This window comes from Sus scrofa, chromosome 9, assembly GCF_054392235.1.
Source record: "Sus scrofa isolate SSC_HxYL_T2T_F1_AM1 chromosome 9, Sscrofa_HxYL_maternal_Yorkshire_Landrace_v2.0, whole genome shotgun sequence".
NCBI classification, from domain to species: domain Eukaryota; kingdom Metazoa; phylum Chordata; class Mammalia; order Artiodactyla; family Suidae; genus Sus; species Sus scrofa.
In genome coordinates this window covers 46,969,926-46,991,879 of record NC_139391.1, presented here as the reverse complement: position 1 = coordinate 46,991,879, position 21,954 = coordinate 46,969,926, and the positions used below count along the sequence as shown (strand labels likewise).

Sequence of the window (21,954 nt, the reverse complement as noted above, 5' to 3'; positions counted from 1 at the left end):
CTTGAAAGAAGGGGAAGAGGAGCTCCCATTGTGGCTCAATGTGTTAAGAACCTGACATAGTCTCTGTGAGGATGCGGATTCAATCCCTGGACTTGCTCAGTGGGTTAAGGATCCAGTGTTGCCACAAGCTGCAGCCTAGGTTGCAGACGTGGCTTGGATCCTGCATTGCTGTGGCTGTGGTGCGGGCCTACAGCTGCAGCTCCAGTTCAACCCCTAGTCCAAGAACTTCCTTATGCTGTAGGGGTGGCTGCAAAAAGGAGAGAGAGAGAAGGAGAGAGAAATGGGGAGAGAAAGGGAAAAAATTTATTTAATCACCCAGGTGGAGTTTTGAGGGTAAAACCTTGTCAGAGACAGAGGATAGTTGGGCAGTTCAGAGGCAAAGCTTCCTCCTCTGACTGGGCATGACTGCCCTCTGCTGCCGCCACCCGGCCCAGAGGGTCAGGCATGGATGTCGCCTTTCCAGGGACATGCTTTCTTTCCCAAGTCCACCTGGAGCTTTTGCTAACTGGTGCCTGGGGCGGCATCAGGCAGGGCACGGCCTGCAATAGGTGTGGTGCCCAGCTACCTCTCTGGGCACCAGCTGGCTCCATGGGGAGAGCTCAGCTACTCCAAAACCCCAGTCTTTGCTCCTTCCCCCTCCCTTGCTCCCAGAACTGGGCGGGGAGACCCAGACTGGGCAGGTCACTGAAGGCTTTAACCCCTGAGATCCATTCTGTCCTGTTCACCTGAGCAGATCTGCAGAGAACCTACGAATGCCAGCCAGTGAGTTGGGCACTGCCTGTCTAGAGGGCTGAAATCTTGTCTTAAGAGGGATTCTAATTGAACAGACAGAAAAACAGAAGGCAGTCTTATGCTGAAAGTACACAGAAGACTGCATCTCAAGCTCTGGACCACTTTTTAGCTATGCAACTTGACAAATTTCTCAACCACTGGGCCTCAGTTTCTTCCTCTGTAAATTGGGAATACCAATACTTGCTCCAGAGGATGGGCGTGGAAATGATATGAGATCCTAAATGGGAAACTCTACCCAGTGTCTGGTAACATTGGAGGGGTTCAGTTAGTGTTGGAGGAAATAAAATAACTGGCTGCTAGAATTCTGGGAGGCAGAAGCACAAGTACCCGTACTTTTTTAGGGGTGAGGGAACCTGCCAAAGAGGGGGACTGAGCCTTGTAAAAACTTAGGGACACACAGTCTGTCTAATCCCTTTGAAGACGAAAAGTTGCTGGGACATGCCAACCATTCTGATGGGACCAGGGCTGGAGCAAAGATGAAGAGACACAGCGGGGCAGATTGTGCAAAATAAAATGCATATTTTTAATTGCTTGAGTTCACATCTCGTAAAAGAAAAGAAAAGAAAAAAAAGCACAAGTCCTGGCCATAACCCCACCCGCCTCCTTTCTCTGCTGTGAGTCAAGAACCAGTTCCCACCAGTCTGTCTTGGGTTCAGAGCGTCTCCTCACCCTAATTCTCACCCTGACCTCCCCACCCCCTGCATCTCCTGTGGATGAGCGGGCCCATCCCCTGAGCAGCGTGGGCACTGCCCCTCCCCCGGGCCGGCCCCTGCCCCGCTGTGGTGGTGGCACTCAGAGTCTGATGGGAGATGAGGCGGGGGTGATGGGAGATGGGAGATAAAGCAGCTGCCCCCACCTCTGGCTGCCAGGCCTCCTGTTGATTGTAGCTCATTGTCAGGGTGAAGAGGCACAGCTCTCTGTATTATCAGGCCTCGCAAGGTTCTTCCGCAGACAATGGAGGCTGGATGCTGCTTCCTACCTTGCCCCTATCTGCAGCCAGCAGTCCTGCTTCTCGGGCCTGTCTGAGCCTGTAACCTGGGAGGCAGGGGCCTCGGGCCAAAGCCCTCTGAGCCAACTTCGCTTCCTTCCCACCCTGGGAACCCACCCTCTCCCAGGTTCCTGCCAGCCCTGGTCCCCGCGTCCTCTGAGGTGGGACAGACCTCCCAGCCCCCCCGCCTGCCCCTCTCTGTTCTCTCCTTCGCTCCTCCCACCCCGCAGCCCTGACTCACTCGCTCACTTCCCACTCAAGCGGTTCTTCGGGGACGAGTCGAGACAGGGCGCCTGGGTTCTGGTCCTACAGGCTCGGGCTCTGCCCGCTCTCAGTGGGGGTGGGGCACTCAGAGAGGATTTGCTTTGACCTGCTTCTTCGGGCTTCCCTCCCTCTTCCACCCCAACCCGGAGGGGGGGGCAGGTGAACTCCAGAGCACCTCCTGATGGCAGCCTGAAGGGGCCCGGCCTGGGGCCACTGGGGGCAGGAGAGGGAGGGGTGCTACCCATCTTCTGGCCAACCCAGGTCTCTGAGCACCGGGCACCTGCCCTCCAAAGACTCCTACCCAGAGGCCTTCATTCAGCCAGGGGCCGTATCTGCACCATCCATCTGCCTCATCCCGTTGGGACGAGGAAAGTAAAAGAAGAGTCAAGAGACCTGGATTTGTGCTCTGCTCTCAGTGCATTTATTGTGCAGTAATCACCTCACCCTCCCGGGTCTCAATTTCAGCATCTGCCAGATGGGTAGCAGCTTCCTCTGGATCATTCCAGAACCTAGGGTCATCCAGGTAAATGGGGCTGGAAGAGCAGAGTGGAGGAATTAGCCCCAGCAGGCTGGCTGGATTGTAAGGGAAGGGAGGTCTCCCACTCCCTGCGGGGCCTCTCAAACTTTCCCTTCTAGAGTAGGCGTCCTTCCTACAAATAATCATGGCATTCTCCAGGGAGTCTGGTCCTCCTTCCATCAGGAGCTTCCGAAGAAGTCTTGACTGAAAGATCTTGGCGATCGGAGCGGTCCCAGAGCAGCCCTCTTCTCTTGAGATTTGACTCTAGCCGGGCTCGCAGTTCACTGAGCAAACACGGATTGGGGTCCTGTCCTGTGCAGGTGCTGGTGCTTCATAGTAGCTCAGAGATAATCAACCAGCACTGCACGCCCTGGGGAGCGCTATTGGCCGTGACACCTGGGTAGGAGCTTTCCACAGCGGCTGGTGTGGAGGGTGGGGACGTGGGAGCGACTGGAAAAGAAGCTGGGGAAACAGGCAGAGACAGATTGGAAAGGCTGATAAACAGATCAGATTTGCCTGAGATTTACCCCGAGGCAGTGGAGAGCTGGGTCTTGTGTGATAAGTTCTGCTTAGTGTTCAAGTCCACTTAGGGCCTGGACAGACCACTTCGCCAGCCTGAGTCTCAGTTGCCCAACATGCACAGGAAGGCCTCTCTGGAAGGACTTGTGTGAGAATGAATGAGAGTCCGTGCCTAATGATACCTCTTAGATGGTGCTCGGTACCTTTTAGATGCCTCTTAGAACTAAGGGTTGGCTGGTTTTAGCGTTGATGGCACCAGGATTCCCCATTAGAAATGGTGGAGGCCTAAATTTCCAGTGGAGCTGCAGTATGGACCAGGAGGTCAGGGGCTGTATTTTAGAAATTTGGGGGAAGGAGAGTCAAATGGATATAATGAGATGACTGACGTGATGGGGTCCTGGGAGGGAGAGGGTGCTCGAGGAAGCAGCTGGAGAGAAGAATTCAGGGTGGGCACGTGGAGATGCCCAGTTGGCAGCTGGATTCGGGGTGGGCCTTCAGCATGGAGATATCATTGAGGCCATGGGGACCCCTACAGGGGACCAGACATCCTCCCCCAGGCAGCCAGTCCTCTCTCCTCCGTCCCCCAGTCTCATCTCTCCCCAGAAGAGCACAAAACCTGTAGGTCACCGTGAAGTTCAGGGGCAAATGGCTTATCCCCTTCACCCTCCTCCCCATCACTTCAGGATGAGGCTGGTGGATGTGAGCCAAGCAGGAAAGATACAGGAGATGCCTTAAGAGATGCCCGTCCATCCCTTTCCATATGGACCAGAGGGCAGAGCTCCATGGCTAGAGGTGGTGTAGAGGAGGAAGCCTCCCACTACCTGCCCACCGCTCTCGCTCTTTCCACACCTGAGTGCCTCCTGATGAGCTCTCTGCTTATCTGATGATCCAGAGGCGGGGCCTTTGTAACCAAGAGAGAAACAACCACAGTACATTGCTAGGGGCTGGTGTCTGGCTGATAACGCTCGCTCCCGCTCCCGGGGTGCTCTCACCCGGGGTGCTCTCACGTCCTTATCACAGGATTGAGCCCAGGCTGGCTAAAGTCACACCTTCCCACCAGCACTGTTCTTCCAGGGCTCAGCCTTGCCAGCCAGCCCCTCCTTCCCCCATTCCCTCCAACTTCTCAGCAACTTTGGATGAGTTGCTTTTCTCTGCACCTCTGTTTCCTCACCTATAAATGGGGACCTTAGGCCAGATGGTCCCCATCTGAGGGACCCACCACCCCAGCTTGAGGGATTCTTAGCCTGGCCTTTCCTCCCTGGGTCTCCTTCTAGCTCTCCATCCCTTTGACTTCTCTCTATTTATACACAGAATTCACCCACAACATTTCAGTTTTCCAATAGCATCATTAATTACCCCAGTAATTAAACCCAATTAGCAGTTGTAGGGGCCTTTCTGAGCGAGGAGCCATTAGCCAGGGTGGAAATGCATGGGAATGAGAGAGAAAGAAAACCCACCCTTTCCCAGCATTAAAAATGAAAGCAGGAGACGGCGGCAAAGCAGAGGGCCCCAATTAAGCTGGGGCCTCACTCATTAAGCTAATTTGACATGCCATCCCAGCAGCCTCTGATGGGAAGCCCTCCGGTGGAGCTGGCTGGCAGATGTGTCCAAGCTTCCTGCTCACCTTGGGGGATAAGCCGAGCCCCAAAGTACCCCCTCCAGGCCTCCAGCCCCCTGCTCAGGGAGGGGTGTGAAGAGTCAGTCGATTCTTCATTAGCACCCGCTGCCCACTTCCTGGACATCAGGGCAGCTAATAACCCAGAGTGGGCAGCGTTAGGCCAGGGGAAGGGGAGGGGAGGGGAGGGGGTGGTGCAGGCCAGGTGGGAGAAGCAGGGATGGAAAATGAGAAGGAAAAGAAAAACCCTACTTTCAGGGGAGCCTCAGGAAAGGCAGAGGCTGACAGTCACTCCCCTCTGGGTCCAAGGCTGCGGGGACGCTCCCCCACCCCTACCCCCGGGGATGGCTGTGAAGATTCAGTGAGATTATGTATGTCAGTGCCCAGCACATCACAGCAGTTTAATTGGTGGTGGCCGGCGTTAGCCCTGTGCACGCCTGGTCCTCCCAGCCCCACTGCCCGGGAGGCGACAGGGGACGATGCCATGATTCACAGGTAGGGAATCCCAGGGACAGGAAAAGGAAGATTCACCACCAGAGATGGGCAGAGTTCAGGCTGGATGTCATGTTTCTTAATTCTGGACTAGGAAGGAAAGAGAGCAGGGCGAGAGTATGTCTGGAGTGTCATCCCTTGGTCCAGGGCCACCCTAGGCTCATCCAGGCCTGTAGTCCTGCTACGAGTGGCAGAGCCCAGCCTCACTCAGCCTGGAGGAGGGGTGGAGGGGCCTTGCCAACAAAGAGCCCTTCCCAGCCCCACCAGCATGGCTGCCCGCAGGCAGGGGTCCCCTGTATCGTGTCCACCCTCCCCCATGACTCTGGGGTATAGTAGGTGTGTGCTGGCCACTCATCCCATGAAAGAGGGGGAGGGAGGCCACGGGCAGCCATGTGGTGCTGAAGAGCAGAGCCTCTGGAGCCAGACCGCCGGGTCAGGTCAGCTTTGCAGACTGTGTGACCCTGGGCAGGTTACTTGACCTCTCTGTTTCCTCACCTTGAAAAGGGAGACAGTAATCGTACACGGCTCCCAGAGTTGTTGTGAGGATTAAGTGAGCTAATATCTGTAAACACGCAGGCCTGGCACAGACAGGTAATGTACACGTGTGAACTGTTCTTACCATCTGGCAGCAGGGCCTGCCAGGAACCGTCAGCCTCTTGTACTTTCCTAGGAAGGAAAGGGAGCATGTGAGACCCAGCTTCTGCTGCTGAGGGCATGGGCCCGGCTTGGGGAGGTTGCGGTAGCAGGTGGCACCCTTCCCACGCTTAGGAGAGGGTGGGGGATATACCCGCCCCACACACATACAGACCCCTGCCAGGGGCCACCGCTGGGCCTTCAGGGGCCACTCTGGACAGTGTGGTGGGCAGGGCAAGGAGGCCATGGGGATGGATGGGGGGGAAGGGAAGAGAAGCAGGTGGCCACTGGGGCTGGGCCACATCCCCACAGCTGGGCGCTGTGCCCCGCTGCCTACGTGCTAGCTGTCTCTGCAAGGCAAGAGGAGAAGCAGGTCCTGGCACGCCGGGCCCCTACCCAGTGACTCCTGAAACCCCAACAAGTCTGAGCTGGAAGTGGGACTGGGCGAGGCTCCTAAAAGATCTGTGCTGGGCCCAGGGATGGTGGGGAGGAGGGGGCTAGGAGAATGGGAAAGACCCCCAACTAGAAAGTCCAGCGCTGCCAGTGACCAGGGAGAGTGGACAGGGCTCCTGGGGGAGTGACCAGGGCGTGGGGTTTTGTCCCCCTGCCTTTTGGGTCCCCATATCCCACCTGCCCCTGCCTGAGGGGACAGGAAGAGGACAGGCTGTGACAACGGCAGGGACCTGTTTCTCTCAGCATTTTGCCAAGAAGAGGGTGATGATTTCAGTGCTGCTGAGAAAGGAAGAGGAGGAGAAGGGAGGGGGAGGAAGAGGGTATGGCAGTGGGGTGCTGGGAATACAGTGGAGCCAGGCAGGGAGGTTCCAGGACCCCGGGACATGGAGGGCGTTTCATCAGATGCCCTCATTTCATCCTTACCCCAGCCAAAGAGGTGCATGTGCTTAAGCCCATTTTATAGGTGAAGCAGGCTGGGCTTCGGGAAGGTTGGGACGTGTTCTGGGTCCCACTGCTAGTGATCACTGATGCTGAATTGCAGCAGGACGGAATGGCTACTACATCCTGGGTGCTGGGGAAGGGGCAGCCCAAGGACAGGACGTGTCCACAAGGTCCTGGGCCGTGGGGAGTCTTGGGGAGAGAGCAGGATGAGCCCCCGGTCAGGCAGACTCACCCCCACAGGGAGGCTGCACCCCCATATCAGGACCCTCTGAAGGCCCCGCTTTCTCTGGCCATTCTAAGTGGGGGACCACGGGTAGGAAGACAGCGGTGAGCCATGACTGCCTGCCCTCTGCCACAAAGCCGAGGCAGAGTTCAGACAGACCTGGAGTGAGCAGAGGTTAGAACCACACATAAGGTTCTGCTTCGTTCTGTGGTTAAAACCAGAAGAGGTTAGCGCAAGGGTCAGGGGCGTGACCCCGGTCTTGTGGTCTAGGTTGGCACTGACATTGAGACGCAGCCGGGGCTAGTGTTGCGGGATTCATGTTGGTTGAGGAGGATGCTGTCCTGGGTCACATGGTGGGGGGGGTGGGTACAGTGAGTTGGGGGTTTCACAACGAAGGGCTCTCATCAGAGAGGTTGGTTGGGGGTCCAGCAGCCACCGCTTGTGTTTGGAGGGGAAATGTTCACTTTCATTTGAACCTTGGACTGGGCAGAGGATGGGGCCGGGGGAGCTGGCTGGGCCTGAGCGGGTCGAGTGTGGGGGCTTTCAGAAAGGCATGGGTTCTGAATGTGACGGAAGGACCCTTAAAAGACTCTTCCTTTTTCCCCAATCCTACTCACCTGTTGCCTCCTGGAATGATCCAGGTCACCCCAGGCCTCATTCAGATGCTCCCCAGACATAAGCCTGAATTGCAGAGGCATCAGAAGTCTGTGCTCTATGGGGTTTGGCTTCTCCCCTCGGCCAACGGAGAAGCCCCGCAAGCCTGCAGCTCGGGTCTGCTAGGGCCTGGGGGCCTGGCTTCCTGGCTCACTCCCAGCCCCCTACTGGAGACCCTTTAGGGCAGGCTTCTGGGGCCACACCAGCTGAAGGTCAGTCAAAGAGGAGCTGTGACCCCGAGCATTTGCCAATTCCCTGCTTCTTGCGTCCCCCTCTGGTCTGCACTATCGATCCTGCCCAGCAGAGAGGCTTCTCACTGCCCAGAGTGCAGCAGATTGAGACTGCTCCCCGCCCACCTGAAGCCCAGGAGCAGACCGGGGGCAGGCGGGGGGCGGGGGAGGGGAGAGACACCCCTGACCGGGAGGTGTGGAGACTGACCTGCTGGAGTCTGGGACCAGACTATGGCAATGGAGGGGCTTCACCAAGTTGGGGGCACCCCCCCGCACCCGAGTCAGGCCTAGAGGAGACCCATCTGCAGGCCCTGGAGCTCCCCATTCCCATGCTTGACCCCCAAAATCTGCAGAAAGAGTCCCAGGCGCTAACCCTCAAGGGCTGGCTCTGTTCTTATACCATCTGTACAGAGAGGGAGCTAAACTTTGGGCTGCAGTGTAGCTACAATATCACTCCTTTGGTCCTGACCAGAGCCTCCTGCCCGGAAATGAGGTAGCAGGTGTGGTTCCTGCGGCAGGCACCTTCTCCATCTCAGGCCCCTTCTCCTTGTCAAGCTGCTTTGGAAGCAGGTGGAAGGGAAGAGGTTGCCTGTCCAAGAGTCCAGAGTCACCAGCTGTGGCTCCAGAGCATCTTCGCAGAGGCCACTACATTTCAGCTCTGGGGACCAGTGAGACCACGGCCTTCCTGCGCGGCAGGGTCAAGAGCCAGCCTCCCCACTGCGCCCCAGCATCCCTCTCCAGACCTCGCCACTGCACCAGCAGGGCTAGTCGAGCGCAATCCCGCCGCCTTGGTAGAGTGTGTAGACACGGCCTCCTGAGCTGCGGGGCTGCCTCCCCCTCATCCCGTGAAGAGCAGTGCTTCACCCCATAGCCTGCGGCTGGCTCCCACTCCAGCCCTAGAGTCCCTCCCGGCAGGAGAAATTCTAACCCTAAAGCCCTGCCTAGGAGGAGCCCCCAGAGGCAGGGCTGGGCAGGCGGCAGAGCGGCCGGCCCACGTGGAGAAGCCCGGGCGTGGACAGAGGTGCTGGGAGCCACAAATGCCAGCCCAGGGTGGGACGGATGCAAGGCTAGTGCTGTAGGGTCCAAATGCCATGGGGAGGGAGTGGCGTGTGTGTGTGTGTGTGTGTGTGTGTGTGTGTGTGTGTGTGTGTGAGAGAGAGAGAGTGAGAGTGAGTGAGAGAGAGAGAGAGATTCATCTTCTAAGGCCTCAAGGCTGAACAACCTGCGTGGCAGCAATCAGGCTGCCTGCGTTAAAAAGAAAGACAGAGGAGAGCCAGGCCTGGGGTGAGAAGAGCAAACGGCAAAACTTAATGACTTTAATATGAAAGAATTTGCCACTAATTAAGCACAAACACTCCACTAATGCAGAGAACACATGTTGTGGATTTCACTTAAGCAGGAACCAAATGAGGTGAAAATCCTTGCGAAATGATAGCAGTTTACCAGCCCAAGGAAGATGCTGCCCGGCCTCGTTTCTGCTCTAGAAACACAGCCCCTGGTCTCTGCAGCCTCTTTGCGCGGCGTGTCTCCCTGTCTGTGGCTCTTCCCTGAACCACCCCTTCCAATGTTTGCCGTCCCCTGGGGACTGCAGGCCACCCCATACGGAACACCCCTGTCCTGAGAGTAAACAGATCGGCTCCAAATTCCCCGAGTCTCCCCTTCCCTCCAAACACATCTCGCTGCCCCTCCTCCTACTGGCCAGAGCGGGCTCTCCAAACAGGAACCTGCAGCTCCTCTGCCCCAGGACAGATCAGGACACCTCCCCTCTGGAGCCCCCCAGCCCTGTTCCCCACTCCCCTTCTCACCCAGCTGGCTCCATCCCACACTCCAGCACCCCTGCCTGAGCTTCAAGCCCCTTCCTCTAGGCTGGTGGTCTTACCTGGAGGTAGTTTTGCGCCCCCCCGCCCCCCGAACACGGAGCAATGTCTAGAGATGTTTCAGGCTGTCACACTTGAAGAAAGGTGCTACTGTGAGGAGCGGGTAGATGCCAGCGATGCTGCTAAACACCATGCGGTGCCTGAACCGATCCCCACAAGGGGGGATTATCAGGCCCCCGAGTGTCACAGCACTTATCACAGCAGGTGCTGCTCAAGATCACACGGTGGTGGAGTTCTCTTGGCATAGTGGGTTAAGGATCCAACACTGTCACTGCAGTGGCTCAGGTGGCTGCTATGACACAGGTTCAATCCCTCGCTGGGAACCTTCCACATGCCTCGGGCATGGGCAAACAGAAAGAGTCACAGGGTGGGTTGGTAGAGCCAGGATGGAAACCCGCTTCCCTGACTCCTAGGCTATAATGGTAATAATAATATGACCTTTCTCCAGGATTATAATAATAATAATAATACGACCACTCGTGTAGTAGAACTTTATGCCAGGCACTGGGCTGAGAGCGTATGTACATTATCTCACTTAATCCGCAAATTCACGGGAGGAGATTGTACTATAATTGTTTCCTTTTTGGCTGCACCCAGATCAGGGATGGAACCTGCACCACAGCAGTGTCCCAAGCCACAGCCATGACAATGCCAAGTCCTTCACCTGCTGGCACAGAGAGGTTGATGCAGCTGACTCTGTCACCCAGTAAATAAGGAGCAGTGACAAGGCTAGGTCTGTCTGAATCCCAAGTCAGCGCTCACGGAGGAATTACTTCTATAACCACCACCCCATATTCCTCTTAACCCGCTCCCTTTCAGTCTCCCACCCCAGCCCTGCCCTTTTAGCATGAGCCTTTCCTGAAGCTGGCACCATATACCCACCTGACTGCCTTGCTCTCCCCACATCGGTCCAACCCCCAGCCATCAGTGCAGGCAGCTGCCTGGAGCTGGACAGGGCACCCACAGAGCTGGGTACTGGGGTGGTCTGACAGGCCCCTCCTGGTAAGAGGCAGATGGAGAGACTTCCGCTTCTAGACAGGTGGTGACCATTGGCATGGAACCTGCAGGGTTCAGGCAATGCACCTGTCACCCCTGAGCTTTAAAAAGGTTCTCCTTGGGAGGCCTGGGGAATTCTTCCTCTGCTTTCTCAGAAGCCTCCATCCTCTCCCCCCCACCCCCCTGCCACTCTACCCAAGACACACACACACACACACACACACACACACACACACACACACACACAACACACACACTAGCCTTCTGAGAAGGCCGCTGCCTGCAATCCCCAAAATGTGTCGTTAAAGACGCACACTTGCTGAGGGGAATCCGGGCTGCCGCGTGTCTGCTGTGAGACGTGTCTGCTGTGAGACGTGTCTGCTGTGAGACATGTCTGCTGCTGCAGCTGAGGTAGAGAGGCTGGCGCTGGCTGCAGAGGTGGCACCTGTCTGAATCCTGGCCTTAGAGCCAGGGGGTTCCAGGTCTTTGAGGCCTCAAGAGCCAGGCCAGGCCGGGAGAAATCCAGGCCATGTCGGGAGGGGTACAGAGCTGGGAAGCGTGCAGATTTTGCAGGGCTGAGACCTTGGGAGCAGGGCTTCAGGGCCACAGCTTGCTGGGGTGAGAAGAAGATTTTTCACCTTCTGGTCTGGAGTGAGGACAGTGGGGCTGGGTGCTAAGAACTGGGACAGAGGAGAGAGAGAGAGACAGACATCAGGACATGGCAAGCAGGGTCGGGGGCAGACAAGCTCAGACAGCCCTGCACCCTTTGGGAGTGTAGCCTCCTGGTGTCTGTCAAGGAGGAGATTTGGGCCCTGACCTGCGTCCCTTCCATGCCGACGTGAGGCCTCACCTCCTGTTTCTGTCATCCAGCCCTACCTGCCCAGGCCGTGCTGTGTCCTCCTGTATAGGCCCTGCTCCTTGGCTAATGTGCAGTTTCCAGGAAGTGACAGTCAGACCTGAGAAACAGCTAACCTTGGCCCAGCACCCCAACTGGCTCAGAGCCTTCTCCACCAGCCGCTTGAGGCCCCCTTATGCTTACTAGATGCCAGGTCCGGGGCTGGAGTGCTAGTCTTTCTGCTCAGTACGGGAAATGCTGTGACAGATGTATGATGAGGCACTGGGGCCCTCAGGGTACAGGAACTCCTCACTCATGGTGGGGGAAGTGAGGGAAAGCCTCCCCAAAAGTCAAGGCTAAGGTCATTCAGGAAGGATGAAAAAGGAGTGGGTTAGTAGCCAGTATCTGCTTTTAGCGGAGGGAAGAACACGGCAGGGACCTGGTGGTCTGAGCCTACGTGACAGGAGAGAGCAGGGGAAGGACAAGGCTGGGCACTGGGATGCTGAAGATAAGGTCCAGAGTCCCAAAGGACTTTGAACTTGATCCTGATAGCTGCAGGAAGCCATGGAAGGATTCTAAATCGGGAATGATTTCTATTTTAGAGAGCAGAGAATGGATTCGAGGGGGTGGCCTGGAGGCAGGTGTGTGTACCTGGCATTGTAGCACAGTGGCCTAGGTGAGAGCTCACTGTGGCCTGCAGCAGGGGCAAGGCCTGGGGAGAAGGAGGGGACAGGGTTGCCGAGATGAGATGGTGGGTGCTGGGTTCAAAGGAAAGGGATTGGAGTAGTCCCAACCCAGGAATGTTGAGAAAATAAGGAAGTAAGACTCTGCTGGAGGTAGGCGGCAGGGAAGGGGCTGAGCTGGGTCGGGGTAGGGGGAGCTCAGGAAGACTCTGGATGGGGGCCAGTGGGGGATGGAGAACAAAGATGAATTCAAAAGCATTTAGGAGCTGGCATCAGCTGTGCTTGGTGAGTACGTGGCTTGGAAGGGCCCTGTGCACCCCGGCTCTGCCGTCATGCAGCCTACATTTTCCTGGCATTCCATGTGATCTGGGTGGGCTCCTTGGAGAGGCCGGGCAGTGAACAGAGATAGAACAGCCACTTAGTAGGGAAGTTCCAGAGGCTGATCCAGAGAAGGTGCAGAGCGGGGACAGAGAGAGAGCTAGACAGGTGACATCTAAAGCCTCGTCTTCCAGGGTCGTGGGGTCCAACACTCTCATCTTATAGGAAAGGAAATAAAGGCAGAGAAGCAAACTCTCCCAACTAAGGCCATACAGAAAAAAGTGACCAAGTAGTGGGGACCAGAGCCTGCCTCTCCCAGTTTCCAGTGGGTACCTTCCCTCCCCACCACCCAGCCAGAGGAAAGGTGGCAGGTAGGCCATGAGCAGTACAGAGAGGACTGAGGGGTGGAGCCTGAAGCCCCAGATGGAGGGGGCCAAAGAGGCTTCCTGTTCCTCGGATGCTGCTGATGACCAGCCCTGCCCTGGGCTTTGGGGACAGGCAGCCAGCATGAAACAGGCCCGTCGCAGAGCCATCCAGGTGTCTGATTCATCCTTGTCTCCCAGCCTGTCCTGCTAGGTTTCAGAGAGAGAGAGATGGGACTTTCCAGAGCAGCCTGCACTGACACCACTACCTCTGGGCTCCTGCACTGCAAGGGAGCAGGGCTGGCCCGGCCTGTCTGGAGGATCCTCGGCTCCTGCTCCAGCTCCTTCTGGGGCTTTTCCCAGGCTGCCGCGCCCCCTCCTCACCCACGCACTGTCCTCACCCGCCCAAGGCGCCGGGCGCCAGCCCCACAGCCCATCATTAACCAGCTCCATGTGGGGAGTCGGGGGGGTGGGGGCGGTTATACATCAGCCAAGAGGAAAACATCGGCAGTTTCTGTGACCCCAAATGAGGGGCAGAGGCGCCTGGGTTTGGACAGTAGCAATTAGCCCCTGACTGTGGGATCTTGGGATGTTATCACCTCTGCGGGCAAGGTGGATGTGGAGAGGACTCAGGGCCCCAGGACACCTTCCCCAGGAGAAGAGCTAGCACTGAGCTAACAGCGGCAAGGGACAGGGGCCCTTGGCCCAGACTGGGCCCTCGCACCTTCTTGCTCTTCTGAGCATGCTCGGATCCAAAGACGGGAGGCCAGGGGCGCAGGGATGAGAGCCTGCCAGCTGCCGCTTCTCTGTTCCCTTACTCAGCCCTTTGTCCTGGGCCACCCTGGACCCCATTCTGGGTGTGGAGGGGAGGCTGCAGATGCAGCTTGGGTGCTTGGGGAGCTCCCGGACTCAGGGAAACGTGCCTGGGGCATAGATACGAGACAGGACAAGTTCAAAGGACTTCAGCGAGGACCCTGCTCATGTGGGTTCTTGCTGGCAGAACGACTGGGTCCAGGCAACACTGATGGACAAAACTTCCCAGGGGAGGGGACCCTAGCAAGAGGTTTCTCTCTGAATCTTACCCTCCACCTCGCCAGCCTCTCCCCTGGGTGGGCAGGCCTTAGCACGGGAAAGTGAGGAGCTAGCCAGCCCTGGGAGTTGACATTTGGAGAAGTGGCTGCCTTGGGAGGTGGGGACCTCTAACCTTTAAGTCACTGCTGACTCAGCAAGGATGTCTGGAGGCCCCCCCCTCCTCTCCACCAGTGAGTGAGTCATCCCCACTTACCACTTTGCTGGTTTCTCACCGGATGTCCTGTTCCTTTTCTGCCAGTTCCAGGGCGGGGAGCAGGGGAGCATCCCTGGAAAGCCCTAGAATAGATCCCAAAGTATATTGGTTGCAGAGAGGCTCTCATCGGGAAGCCCAGTGCCTCCCACTCAAGCCAGGCCTGCCACTTCTGCCCATCCCACTGAGGGCACATGGGCAGAGTCTCAGGGCACAGAGGAAGAGGCGGCCACACCAGAAATCCCTGAATCCCCTGTCCCCAGCCCTGCCCTTCACCCACCACAGGGGCCCAATCCCCGCCTGCCTGGCTAGGGAGAGAGGGGTCTGAGGTTTCAAAGATTGGGAAGAGAAACTGGTCGAGGTGGGTATGGGGAGGAGAGTGCCCCCCCACACACATACACTCTCTGGGCCACACCCCGCTGCGTGGGAACTTGTGGCCCCAGCCTGGGATTAGCTCGGTGGCAGGCAGGGCAGGCGGGCAGGACCCTGGGGAGCAGGTTTGTCGGCCACAACTGAGGAGCCTTTGTGTTTTGTTGCTGAGCTGGGGCTTTCGCAGGTCCATGACGTCTCAGGGGCCGGCCCAACGCCTGCCTTGTTGGCTCAGCACTTCTGAGAAGCCACGATGGCAGCTCGTACTGCCCAACCCCAGCAACAATGGGGAAACTGAGGCACTTGAGCACAGAGACCTGGGACTGGGTCCCTGACCCTAGGGCTCCCAGGGTGGCCAGGGAGAAAATAGGCAGTTCTTGAGGTCAGGAAAAGAAATAGTCTTTAATAGCCCCCCTGGACACAGGAGCCTCTCTGCTGAGCACTCGGGTTCCTGTGGTTCTCTTCACTGGCACTCCCCACCGCTCTGGCTTCTTCCTTCTCTGCACATAGCGTCTCCTGCAGGCGCCTCTAGCTGGGGCTCCATCTTTAGCCCCCAGCCCCCTGACCCAATCCCCCACCAAGCCCACAGGGTCCAGGGTGGCCCACAGGCACCGTGGCTGCAGTATTGTAGCTGGTGTTTGTGCCATTTCTACAATCTGGAGATTATACTCCAGGAGGGACACCACCTCAAATGAGGCCCTGGGGAGTTAGATTGAGAACCTGATTGATTCTATTTTTAATGGCCCAGTGGGAAGAGCTCCTGGCTAGGTGCTGCTGTTCAGTGTCCCTGAGCAAGTGATCCAGCCTCTCTGGACCCTGGTGTCCTCCTTTGTAAAATGATGAGTTGCATGGTCCACTGAGCTCCACTGTGCTACCATCTTGGAGGCGGTGGTTCCCACATCTGGGGCAGCTTCATGTAAGAGGGAGCCTGTGGGGAAGAAGAGATGGTCCCTTCTGTGGACCAGCCCTAGCTAGGGAACCAGAGAGAGTCTGAGGTTCCAGGAAAGATCACCTACTGCTAAAGAAGAGATGATGGTGGTGGTGGTGGTGGTGATGGAGGTGGTGGTGATGGAGGTGGTGGTGATGGTGGTGGTGGTGATGGAGGTGGTGGTAATGGAGGTGGTGGTGATGGTGTTAGAGGTGGTGGTGATGGTGGTGGTGGTGGTGGTAGAGGTGGTGATGGTGGTAGAGGTGGTGGTGGTGATGATGGTGATGATGGTGGTAGAGGTGGTGGTGATGGTGGTGATGGTGGTAGAGGTGGTGATGGTGATGATGGTGATGATGGTGTTAGAGGTGGTGGTGATGGTGGTGGTGGTGGTGGTAGAGGTGGTGATGGTGATGGTGGTAGAGGTGGTGGTGGTGATGATGGTGATGATGGTGTTAGAGGTGGTGGTGATGGTGGTGGTGGTGGTGGTAGAGGTGGTGATGGTGATGGTGATGGTGGTGGTGGTGGTGGTAGAGGTGGTGATGGTGATGGTGATGGTGGTAGAGGTGGTGGTGGTGATGATGGTGATGATGGTGATGGTGGTAGAGGTGGTGGTGATGGTGATGAAGATGGTAGCAGTGATCATAGAGACTAACACTGAGCACTCAATTTTGTGCTGACCTCTAAGTTTCACATGTACTCATTTAATCATGACAGCAATTTTATGCGGTAGACATTATTATAATCCTCATGTTGCAGATGTGCAACCTCAGTGCCAGCGGAGGCACAGAGAAGTTAAGTCGTTTGCCCAAATTTTCACAGCTCGTAAGTGAGACAGAGAGAATGCAAACCCACACTGTCTGGCTCTTCCCAACCTACTGTACTGCCGGATGGTGACAGGATATCCCTTGAGAGGGTGGGTGGAGCTTAGATAACGTGGCGGAGACACAGGCATCAGCGTTCGGGCCGTCAGGGCTGGTGCGCTTGGTGGAGAAGCATGGACCGGCTGAGAACAGCAGCTGTGTGGTCTCCAAGGGGCCTCCCCTGATGTCTACCCCTTCTGCTGGGCCTTCCAGAGAAGACTTACGGTTCGCTTCTTCCTGCACAGAGCAGGGCCCTCTTCCTGGATCCCTGCCTGCATCCAGCCCTTTCTGTCCCTTTTTGGTGGTGACTACAACATTCTGACCCTGCCTGTCAGAGTCATGGGGTGGGATGTGCCTGCCTCTCTGAAAGCCTCCCAATCTGCCCAACCTAAAGAATGGGGGAGGAGTTCCTATCGTGGTGCTGCAGAAACGAACCCGACTAGTATCTGTGAGGGTGTGGGTCTGATACCTGGCCTCACTCAGTGGGCCAGGGATCGAGCATTGCAGTGAGCTGTGGTGTAGGTCGCAGATGCAGCTCGGATCATGCCTTGCTGTGACTGTGGTGTAGGCCAGCAGCTACAGCTCTGATTCAGCCCTTAGCCTGGGAACTTACATATGCTGTGGGTGCAGCTCTAAAAGCAAAAAAAAGAAAAAAGAAAAAAGGGAGGGGGGCATTCTGGCATCGTCTGACCAAGATCAGGGATGGGGATTGGGGGCTCTGGGTCCCTAAGCCTGGAGTAGGGGGAGGGGTAAGGGAGGGTCCTCAGACCTTACCAGGCTTCCCAGCCCCTCCCAGTTCCAAAACGCAGGCTCCCCACCGTCAGTGACCCCAAGCCCCACACTCCAAGAGTTGCCTTTGCCCACCCCCCCAGCGCCCCCTCCCCTGGCCCTGCTAACAGCACTTCTAGGCACTTTCACTGAAAGCATTTTCACTGCAAACATTTTGCTGCATAACCAAGTGGCCACGAGGCAGTTTTGCCTCGAAAGATAAAATAACTGGTTGACAGTTTGGTTTGACAGTTTGGTTTCAACTCGTTGAGATGCGCTAGCGCTTCCTCCAGTTAGCGACGTTTCTGATGGCTTTATCGAGCTGACAGAAGACGATGATTCGCCTCAAGAGTTGGTTCCGTATTTTGAAACACACTACATTGGAGGAGAAAGAGGCTGAGGGCCTCAAAGGCACAGAGCTGAGCCTCCGTTTTCCGTAGAACTTTGGAGAGTCTATCAACGAACGTGAGGCAGTGTGCCGAGAACACACGAAAGCACGGAGGCCTTCACAACGCAAAGTGGGGTTCACTTACACATGCACCCCCGTGTTTCTAAACGGATATCTCTCTTAATGAAGGAAGAAATTTTGGTGAAAAATAAAAAGTTTGATGCCAAATAAGGAGATGAATCGACAAGCCAAAAAAAAAATGTATGAAATACTATGAACAGGAGTTCTCCTGTGGCACAGCCAGTTAAGGATCCTGCATTGTCATTGCAGTGGCTTGGGTCGCTGCTGTGGCTCGAGTTTGAGCCCTGGCCCAGGAACTTCCACATGCCACAGGCAACGCAAAAAAAAAAAAAAAAAAATACTGTGAACAAAAGACTTGAAGACGGGTGCTTACTGCTGAACAAATACAACCCACAAAATAAAATCATTTTTTTGCACAGGATCACCATGCATCTACACACATTTTAAATTCCAATATTTTGTACTTCATGAAAAAGTCTTTTTAATTTTGTTATTCATTTATTCCATTTCATTATATCCTGTTTCATGCCCTTTTTGATTTTTTATTATTTTGTCTTTTTTGGTAAAATTGTTTTATGGCCAGTTAGTTGTGGGGCAAAGATGCTTATGATGAAAATAGCGGACAAGGTGAACGCCCTCTCTGTGGGCAGAGAGGCCGGTGCCAGGATGAGCCTGCCTGCTCCTGAGAGGTCCTCCCAGCCTGATCGTCATGGGGCAGAGGAGCGACGGCCCAGGGAACCCACTTGGTGCCCGCCATGGGGTTGCTCTGGGAACCTCACACTGGAGAGGAGACGGCAGCCTCAACCCACACAGGCGTGGGCTGGGGAGGCCCACCTCAGCCTGCTGAGGCACTGATGGATGAGAGGGGCCTTCTGGGGGCCTGAACCCCTTGCAGTGGCCTCCCGTCCCCACACCCAGGCCGCTATCAGCCATCTCCCCTCCTGGTATTCACAGCACTGCAGAGTGAGGTCACTGCTGAGAATGTGGCCAACGAATGTCAGCCTGTGCTCTAGGCACTGAACCCGCTTGTCCTCAAACCCCTAAGGGGTTAGAGGAGATGGGGTCTCGGCAGGCTTGGTGGGCTGTGTCCCGCTCTAGCCCCCCCCCCCGTGCCCTGGTACCAATCCCAAGATGGATCTCGGTGTCCACACCCCTACCCCCCTCCACCACCTGTGGCCCAAGCCCTCCCAACTGGCTTTTCTTGTTCCTAGCTTTGGGTGGTGAAAGTTCCCCAATTATACCCACATTAGCTCAGCTGCTGGGCAGCCTCCAGCAGGCTGGGTGAGTAGAGGTTGGGGCATGGGGGAGGGAGTACCCATTTATCCGGCTGGGAGGGCCTCGGGCCTAGCCGCTTGCCAACTGGCCAGTCAGCAGAAGTGCTGCTGGGCAGACTGGCCCACTGACCTCACTGTGGGACTGTGTCTGGGGTGGGGCCACAGCTGGGCTGGGCTGCAGTTCAGGGAACCAGACAGTCAGGGCCAGAAGGGGCCACTGGGACTCGGGGGTGCAGCCTGCTCCCTGACAGGGGAGGAAAATCAGGCTTAGGAAGGGGCAGTGACCGGCCAAGGTGCCAAGGTGGGCTCACCATGAGGTAGGCTGGAAGCCAGCCCTCCTGACTCCCCGCCCTCTCCAGGCTTCTCCTACCAGTGCATAGTGTTCTCTGCTGGGGACATGTCAGGACCCCACAGATGGGCCATGGGGACAACTGGAGAGGTGGGGTGAGGACACCACAGGTGGGCCTTGAAGGGCTGTGCGGATGTGAATGGGTGTAGAGAAAGAAGGGGGCACATCACGGAAGCTTTCAGAGCATGGCAAGGGCCTGGCCTGGAGGGTCAACGATGTATTTATTCAGCAAGCATTTCTTAAGTGCCTACTGTGTGCCAAACACAGAAGATACTGCAGTGACCTGGAGACACCTGACCTGTACACCTGTACCCTCTTGAGGGGAGGTGTGTGGGGGTGGGGAGGGGAGCATATTTCATTGACCATGACCTTTAGAGCCCTTAGGGGAGTATGCGCTGATCCCAGCTCCATCATGCAGAGGCAAGCCTGAGACCCGAGTTCCCACTCTGGAACACCGGACTCCCTTGGGGGGGCTGGTGGGGGGCACATTAGTCCGGGGCCTGGCACTGACGTTATTGATGGAGCCCAATAAAGTTCCTGAGTGAAGGAGGCATGCAAGGACAGCCAATGATGAAGCTGGGAGTGAGCCCCCGGAAGGGACGGCGGCCCCAGGTTAGGGGCCTGAACCAAGTTCACGGTTAAGGAAAAGCTCAAACAAAACCATTCTAGATGGAGTAAAGTAAATCGGTGGGGAGACTAGAGGGGATTTACTCATTCATTTGATGCCACTGATCATTCCCTCTTTCTTGCACGTCTCATGGCTTCCGTTGCCATTTATCTAGCCCCAGATATTTACTGAGCACCTACTGTGTGCCAGCTGCTGGGCTGGGTGCCAGGGTTACAGGGATAGAAAAGACAGACGCTGCTCTGGAGGAGCTCACTCTCTGGCAGAGGAGAAGCCAGAGGTGTGAACAACCACATTTCCAGGCAGAAAAGAGTTGGGAGGATTCGGGAAGCTTTCCAGAGGGGGTGGCCTGAGTGGGATGGCCATAGGCGGAGAAGAGGAAGGGCTTTCCAGGGCCTTCTTGGGAACATTGGGAACAGGGGTCTAGAAGTGCAGTGTCTGCAGGCTCTGTGCTTCTTGGAGGGTGGGACTGAATTGCTTGTCGATGTGACTCTAATGCAGATAATAGACCCAGAACATTGGTGTATAAATGGGCGGAGGGAGGGAGGAAACCCAGAAACGTGGCACCTTCTGAGGAAGGGCCCGGTCTGACATGGTTGGAGGACATCACGTACAGAGAAATGTGGACAAAAAGGCAGCGCCCGGATGATGGGAACCTCAAATGTGAAGTTAAGACTTGATTGTGAGGCCAGCGGGAGCCAAAGGGGGCTGAACCCATGCAGTTCCCACTTGTCTCTGCCTGTCTGGGCAAGAGGCAGTGCACCCCGGGGCCTGGGCACCCAGCCCTTCCTGAGGGAGAAGGTGATGGGGTGGCCATAATGACGGCCACTGCGGGCCCTGGTGCTCACCCAGCACTTCCTGCCTCCTGACACTGCCTCATCCATCATATCATTTGGTTCTCCCAGCAACCTGTGACAGCATTATCCGCCCCATTTATCAGACGAGGGAACCGAGGCCCAGGAAGGTGAAGCAGCTGGCAGCTCCTCAGCAGGGCCTCTGCTCAAAAAGCAGCACATTGGACCCTCCTCGTCAAAAATGAGGGTGTGGATGGCTATTTATTGCCATGGAACCACATTGATGGTATATCACTAAGTGAAAAGGCAGTCCATGGAACAATGTGTACAATATGATTCTGATTTTGTTTAAAAAAAAAAAAAAAGATGATCACCTAAATATATAGAGAAAAAAGTAAAAGAGGATACTTCTTATAAGATTATCAGTGATATGTCTGAGTGGCGGGGTCATGGGTTCTTGTCATCGTCTTCTCAGTATTTGTCAGTATTGCCCACAGTGTTTCTATAACAAACAATTGTTATTTTTATCGCCAGAATCTTTTTACATCATGGCTCTGCTAGAAAAGAAAAGACCAGCATGCAGGGAGTTGGGGTGGGGACTGTAGCAGTCCCTGACCACCCTCTGCCATCTCCCTCCACCAGGTGCCCACACCCAGGTGGTCCAGGTGAACGACTCCATGTATGGTTTCATCGGCACAGATGTGGTGCTGCACTGCAGCTTCGCAAACCCTCTGCCTGGCGTGAAGATCACCCAGGTCACGTGGCAGAAGGCCACCAATGGCTCCAAGCAGAATGTGGCCATCTACAACCCCGCCATGGGCGTCTCGGTGCTGGCCCCCTACCGGGAGCGCGTGGAGTTCCTGCGACCCTCCTTCACTGACGGCACCATCCGCCTCTCCCGCCTGGAGCTGGAGGACGAGGGCGTCTACATCTGCGAGTTTGCCACCTTCCCTGCGGGCAATCGAGAGAGCCAGCTCAACCTCACTGTGATGGGTAAGCTGACCGACCACTCTGCTCGGCAATGGCCAGGGGCTTGGCCATCCTCGATGGCCCCAGGTGGTCCCCTTCGGTTGGCATGCTCCTGTGCTCCGGGCATGGCCCTTCCGGTCCCTTCTGGCCAGGCTCTTCTAGTTCACTGGGGATGGGAGCTGGGCTTCAGCTGTGGGCAGAGCTGAGGATCAGTATTCAACCTGGAGACCCATGGTGGGGCACCTTCCAGGTGGCCAAGAAGCAGGCAGACGCCATGGTAATGGGGAGAGCCTCTTGAGCTGCGTGCCTTGAGCGCGCCAAGAGTCCAGGACGACTTCCGCTCAACAAAAGGTGATATAGACATTAGAGCAGGAA

General features: G+C 56.3%; 2 protein-coding genes across 3 annotated transcripts in view; both read left to right on the top strand.

Annotated features, from left to right (window-relative positions):
- NECTIN1 (nectin cell adhesion molecule 1) overlaps positions 1–21,954 on the top strand; it is a 67,665-nt gene that overhangs the window by 29,853 nt on the left and 15,858 nt on the right. Inside the window, 1 exon segment of the mRNA NM_001001262.2 lies at positions 21,253–21,603. Coding sequence (NP_001001262.2) covers positions 21,253–21,603 — 351 coding nt within the window.
- Positions 10,933–17,906, top strand: LOC146399886 (uncharacterized). 2 transcript variants are annotated; one of them, XM_084978354.1, is made up of 3 exons: positions 10,933–12,822; positions 15,801–15,962; positions 16,005–17,900. In XM_084978354.1, exons 2-3 carry the CDS (start codon positions 15,807–15,809, stop codon positions 16,146–16,148), a joined length of 300 nt encoding a protein of 99 aa, XP_084834480.1. In that variant the 5' UTR covers positions 10,933–12,822; positions 15,801–15,806; the 3' UTR covers positions 16,149–17,900. The 2 variants fall into 2 exon arrangements, with proteins under 2 accessions (XP_084834480.1, XP_084834481.1); XM_084978355.1 differs by lacking the exon at positions 10,933–12,822 and having other exon boundaries at positions 15,686–15,893; positions 16,035–17,906.

Bases quoted from the DNA above. Each gene is read 5' to 3' on its own strand.
- LOC146399886 (XM_084978355.1), top strand. From the start codon at position 15,693: ATGGTGGTGGTGGTGGTGGTAGAGGTGGTGATGGTGGTAGAGGTGGTG. The intron at 15,894-16,034 runs GTGGTGGTGGTG...ATGGTGGTAGAG, and splicing joins TGATGGTGATGGTGGTAGAG to GTGGTGGTGGTGATGATGGT.